This window comes from Salminus brasiliensis, chromosome 24 (genome assembly GCF_030463535.1).
Source record: "Salminus brasiliensis chromosome 24, fSalBra1.hap2, whole genome shotgun sequence".
NCBI classification, from domain to species: Eukaryota; Metazoa; Chordata; class Actinopteri; order Characiformes; family Bryconidae; genus Salminus; species Salminus brasiliensis.
Genome location: NC_132901.1, coordinates 24,873,320 through 24,879,319, shown reverse-complemented (window position 1 = coordinate 24,879,319; position 6,000 = coordinate 24,873,320). Strand labels below are relative to the sequence as shown.

General features: G+C 41.3%; 1 protein-coding gene across 1 annotated transcript in view; it reads left to right on the top strand.

The window, feature by feature from the left end:
- The window catches only part of LOC140546682 (uncharacterized), a 207,428-nt gene continuing 201,428 nt past the window's right edge, over positions 1–6,000 (top strand). The window contains exons 1-3 of the mRNA XM_072670065.1: positions 1–63; positions 4,420–4,544; positions 5,430–5,501. Coding sequence (XP_072526166.1) covers positions 41–63; positions 4,420–4,544; positions 5,430–5,501 — 220 coding nt within the window. The 5' untranslated portion in view covers positions 1–40. The remainder of the gene's footprint in view (positions 64–4,419; positions 4,545–5,429; positions 5,502–6,000) is intronic.

Here is a 6,000-nt window from a genome sequence, read left to right as displayed (position 1 = left end):
GGAGCGTTTCGTTCACGTTTAGGAGGACAAACCAGGGGAGATGAAACTTTCCCAGCAGATAAGGTAAGTAGGCTGTGCTCTATTTTATAGCTGGCTGCCTCGTCCGCTTGTTTTTTTTTTTTTTGCGTAGCCTGCGTCGCTTTTCGACCTCTGTCTCCCGCAGTGTGTCATTCACGAATCAGCTTTCTGCCGTGCTTTCTGATGGAGAGCTGTCCGGTAAAAGTCCTCTGGGAAGTCTCCCTCGTTGCTTGAACGTTTTCTGGGACAGACCGAGCCAGCGTCTCCGCTGCGGAGGGGTCCAATTTGGCAATTTGGCGTGAAAGTTAACCAACCAGCGGCGCGTCGTGAATTCCCGTAGACGTTCCCGTAGCGTAAACCTGACGCTCATCAGCAGGGAGAGCTAGGCAGGCTGATTAGGAGCTAAATTGTAAATAACCATGCCTTTTCGTGAGAAATGTGCTCATCATATGTAAGATCTGTTGTTTGTTTGTTTGTTTACTTGTTTGTTTGGTTGTTTATCTGGGGTTTAGCTGTCTAGCTGCCCTCTCTTTGAGTTCTGTCCCAATGGCATGTCGATTACGAGGCGGTTGTTGCTGATGTGACACCTTCCTTCCCTGTCACACACACCCCTCACACCCCTCTCACACACACACACACACATATACAGGCGCACACGGATGATAGATGGCTTCAGGAATACTTGTAAGCCCCCCTCTCCCCCCCTACTCCCTCCTCCACGTGACCCTCCAGCTCTATTTATTCATGGACTATGTTCCTGCACATCCGAGCTGGATTCTGAAAGCCCAGCTGTGTGTCAGGTTCAAGTTCAGAACTCAGTCCAGCTCCAGCGATGGGATGCAGCCTAGTCTAGCAGGGGACGGGACTAAAGCTGGGTCAGGCTTATTCTCAAGTCTGAGAAGAAACACATGTCCCGAGAACCCGTGAAGCATTGTGTAATGGAGTAGAAGAGGAAGGTGGCCGAGGTGTTCTAGTTCTTGGGTTGTTTTGGGATTTTGGAGGTTGTTGAGACGTTGGGTAGAAGAACATGTGTTTGGCCGGAGTTTATGGCTCGGGAGTGATTTCTGTGATTTAGGAGGTTATTGAGACGTTGGTTGGAAGAATACAGAAGAACATGTCTGGTTTTGGAGTTGTTTTGGGCCAGAGTTTATGTCTCAGAAGTGATTTTGGAGGTTATAGAGACGTTGGGTAGAAGAACACGTGTTTGGCCGGAGTTTATGGCTCGGGAGTGATTTCGGAGGTTATTCAGACGTTGGTTAGAAGAATAAGAAGAACATGTCTAGTTCATGGGTTGTTTTGGGCCAGAGTTTATGTCTCAGAAGTGATTTTGGAGGTTATTGAGACGTTGGTTAGAAGAACATGTGTTTGGCCGGAGTTTATGGCTCGGGAGTGATTTCGGAGGTTGTTGAGATGTTGGTTGGAAGAATACAGAAGAACATGTCTGGTTTTCTAACTGTTTCGGGCCATAAGAACTTGTCTGTTTTTTGTGTTGCTTTGGGTCAAAGTTTCTGGCTCAGAAGGGATTTCTGTGATTTAGGAGGTTATTGAGGTGTTGGTTAGAAGAATAAGAAGAACATGTCTAGTTCTTGGGTTGTTTTGGGCCAGAGTTTATGTCTCAGAAGTGATTTTGGAGGTTATTGAGACGTTGGGTAGAAGAACATGTGTTTGGCCGGAGTTGATGGCTCGGGAGTGATTTCGGCAGTTATTCAGATGTTGGTTGGAAGAATACAGAAGAACACGTCTGGTTTTTGTGTTGCTTTGGGCCAAAGTTTCTGGCTCAGAAGGGATTTCTGTGATTTCGGAGGTTATTCAGATGGTTAGAAGAATACAGAAGAACACGTCTGGTTCTTGGGTTGCTGGCTCAGAAGGTATTTCTGTGATTTAGGGGGTTATTGCAACGTTGGTTAGAAGAATACAGAAGAACAAGTCTGGTTTTGGAGTTGCTTTGGGCCAGAGTTTATGCCTTAGAAGTGATTTTGGAGGTTATAGAGACGTTGGTTAGTAGAACATATGTTTGGCCTGAGTTTATGGCTCAGGAGTGATTTTGGAGGTTATTCAGATGTTGGTTAGAAGAATACAGAAGAACACGTCTACTTCTTGGGTTGTTTTGGGCCAGAGTTTATGGCTCAGAAGGAATTTGTGATTTAGGAGGTTATTCAGATGTTGGTTAGAAGAATACAGAAGAACATGTCTGGTTCTTGGGTTGTTTTGGGCCAGAGTTTCAGGGGACTTCTGTGATTTCGGAGGTTATTCAGAGGTTGATTAGAATAATACAGAAGAACATGTCTGGTTCTTGGGTTGTTTTGGGCCAGAGTTTATGTCTCAGAAGTGATTTTGGAGGTTATTGAGACGTTGGTTAGAAGAACATGTGTTTGGCCTGAGTTTATGGCTCGGGAGTGATTTCGGAGGTTATTAAGATGTTGGTTGGAAGAATACAGAAGAGCATGTCTGGTTCTTGGGTTGCTTTGGGCCAGAGTTTCAGGGGACTTCTGTGATTTCGGAGGTTATTCAGAGGTTGATTAGAAGAATACAGAAGAACATGTCTAGTTCTTGGGTTGTTTTGGGCCAGAGTTTCTGGCTCAGATGGGATTTCTGTCATTTCGGAGGTTATAGAGACATTGGTTAGAAGAACATGTGTTTGACCTCAGCTTATGGCTCAGACGGGACTTCTGTGATTCAGAAGGTTATTCAGATGTTGGTCAGAAGAATACAGAAGAACACGTCTGGTTCTTGGGTTGCTTTGGGCCAGAGTTTCTGGATCAGATCGGGACATCCTTAGATCATGTAATTAGCAAATTAACACTTACTGTCCAGATCCTCAGGGCCTTTATACATGACTGTTTATCATATCAACACAGCTTTTGCCAAATGCAATTTTTTAATTAAAATATAATAAAAATTCTGCTGGTGTAATAAATTCTGTTAGTGTAGTAGTAGTCAGTGTGATGGTGTATAAAGTTTCTGTACACTGCAGTAAGAGATGGCCTCTGCCTCGACATGCAGATGTATGGCTATGTTGATTCTTCTAGTTGCTCTAAAGCTTCCTTCCTAAAGCAAACAGACGGAAATGGAAGTATAGATCCTAGATCAATTCCTAAGTGACTGAGTCTGATCAGCTTACTAAGATAAAGCAGATTCGGTTTACTGCAGTAGTCCAAACTGAGTAGCTCTGTACCCTGGAGGAGGGCATTCACGCGTATTCAGAGCTATTCTGACTTTTCTTCTTTGCTCAGGTAGCAGATCATGCTGTATAATAATTAAGATTACCGATATGGTAATTATTATGGTATCCAATATCCACACATGTCCACTGAACACATAATAAATGTCTACACAGTGTAGAAATTAGAACTGCATCGCGATCATGCTCTTAAAAATGGGTTCCACAAGGGTTCTTTAGTGAAGGCACTGGTCTGTGCTTTTCTCTATGGTGGAAAGGATTGTGTATATGGTTCTTTATAGACAAACAGGTCAGATTACACAGTTAAAGAACCCCTTTTCAGAAATGTATACAGATAAAAAATCTGCATATTGTTTTCACAGTAACATAAATACAATTTCAGATTTTTCTAAAATTCATTTTTATTTATTTTGATTATTTTTAAATAGAATTACAAACCATCTAAACATCTGTCCATACTTTTTATAAGCAATTCACCAATATCAATGTGATTTCACAATTTATACCAAGTCAGAGAACCTTTTTTTAGACATTTATACAACCTATTTTGCAAAAAGTATAACATCACAGATAAAAAAAAACTAATTTATTTGTTTATTTATTTATCAATTTTTTTCAGATTTTTTAAAGTTTTATTTGTCAGATCTAGAAATCTGTCCATCATTTATATCAATGTGATTTCACAATGTATACAAATTCATAATTTATATTAAACAACCTATTTTGCAAATAGTATGAAATTCCAGGGAAACAAATAATATTTATTTATGTATTTATTTATTTATTTTCCCCTAGCCTACAGTTTCAAACCTCAATTATAGGTTTGAAGGATTTGTCCAATCTACAAATGTGCAATGCCCATACTTTTATTTTAAATAAATGATCCACCAATATCAATGTGATTCTGATGTGACTGTTCATCCCTAGCAGAGCTATAATGTAATCTGATATAGTAATATACTGTAGTGTGCACTGTAGTGTGTCCATGTAATATATTGTAATAGAATAGAATCTACATAACTGCACTGACAGTGGCTTATTGAACCCTAACTCAACTCAAAATGCAGTATCTCTCACTTTCGTAACTCTTAAATTATTATTTGATGGAAAACATCATAATAAATCAGAGCGTATTAGCATGTAAAATGATGTATATCTCTGTTGGTAACATGCCTGAACCCTAAAGGTCTCTGAAAAGTGACATTGTGTTCTATTTTCAGGTACCCAAGAAGCCCTTTCTCATGTACAAACGAAGACATGAGTCACTGGCTAAGATGGACTATGTTCTTCTGGGTAGTAAATGCCATTCCTTTTACTTTTGGCATGGCAGTAAACGAGAGAATAGGTATGTACACCAACACCATCTGGCCTTCTCCACTCAAATACCTTTCAGACAGGCTTCGAAACCTTTTAAACCATTTCATTTCATTACCTTCTGTAAAAAAAAAAAAATATATATATATATGATGTTCTCCGATCAAAGGTTTCACCACAGCGCGTCAGTGATTAGCTTATGTTCTCCGTTTACAGCCGTGGGTGGCCACCACCCTACACCGGAGATGTAAACGTATCTGAGTTGTTGTTTCAGTTGCGTCATGTAGCTCAGAGTGCCAACTTTAGCTTCTTCATACCACCAAAGAAAGCAAAGTTGACCTCTGCGCTGTGGAGAAGGTTTCACCCAGGCCTGTGTTTTCATCACCTTTAATTAACACTTGTTCAGAGCTCCTGTGCGGAATCTGGGTGCGAATGAATTATTCCCGGCTGGAGGTCCGCCGTGCATCGCTTAAGCCGCTCCGAAGAACATGACACATGTCCTTCGTGACGCGAGGGCTCCTACACGGAGGTCACCGGGACAAGAGTCACATGAGCAAATGCGAGAGCTGGATCTGTGCCAGCAGATTTATGTGCGGTGCGAATGCTCAGACGGTGAATAATCATTTAGGAACAGCTGGAAAGGCAGCTTTGATTACCAGGCTCTGGTTTTGAGGCGGACAGTTTGGTGAAAAGTCTCATTTTTTTCAATTTTCACCATATTTTTCCCCTCACTCCAAGTGTACCCGCCATCAGCCGCTGGCCATTTAGTGGCTGACAGGAGGTTCTCTAGTGTCGCACTGGAGCTGGAGCTATGAGACATGTTGATAGTGGAGGTAGTAATAGCTAAAATGTTTATTTCTGCTGCATTTCTATCTGCTGCTGTCTGTTAGTGAATCATTTCATCCTCTGTTCTCAGATCATTCGTGTCCGCCTTTAAAACTGGAGGAGAAATGGTATACCAACATGAGCGGACATCGGGAGTTTACAGGTAATGCTGTAGCTGTTTAAACTAGGGATGCACCGATCCGGCTTTTTCAGTTCCGAGACTGATACCGATACCAATACCGATACATAAACTTTGCATATCGGTCGATACCTGATACCAGTCCGATACCATTGCTGAATTAATAGACTGTATACCTCACCATGTGGGAGAGGCTTAAGGCATCAGGGTTGACTTAAACATTACTTTATATAATATCATAAATTAACACAGATATAAATGTACTAAGTTGCCATTTGCCGTTTGCTATTTATTTGCACAGTTAGTGCAGTCTTACACCAACAAATTAAAACGAAAGGATGGGTTCAATGGATCGGCCTAATTGTCCGATACCTGATCCAGCTAATTTTGTTAATATTGGGACCTATACCTGACCCTAATATTGTATCAATGCATCCCTAGTTTAAATGCCATCCACACAACATTCCAGTTGGACAGTCTGTAACTGCGAATACATCAGGCTTGGACTGTTCCATAACATAAA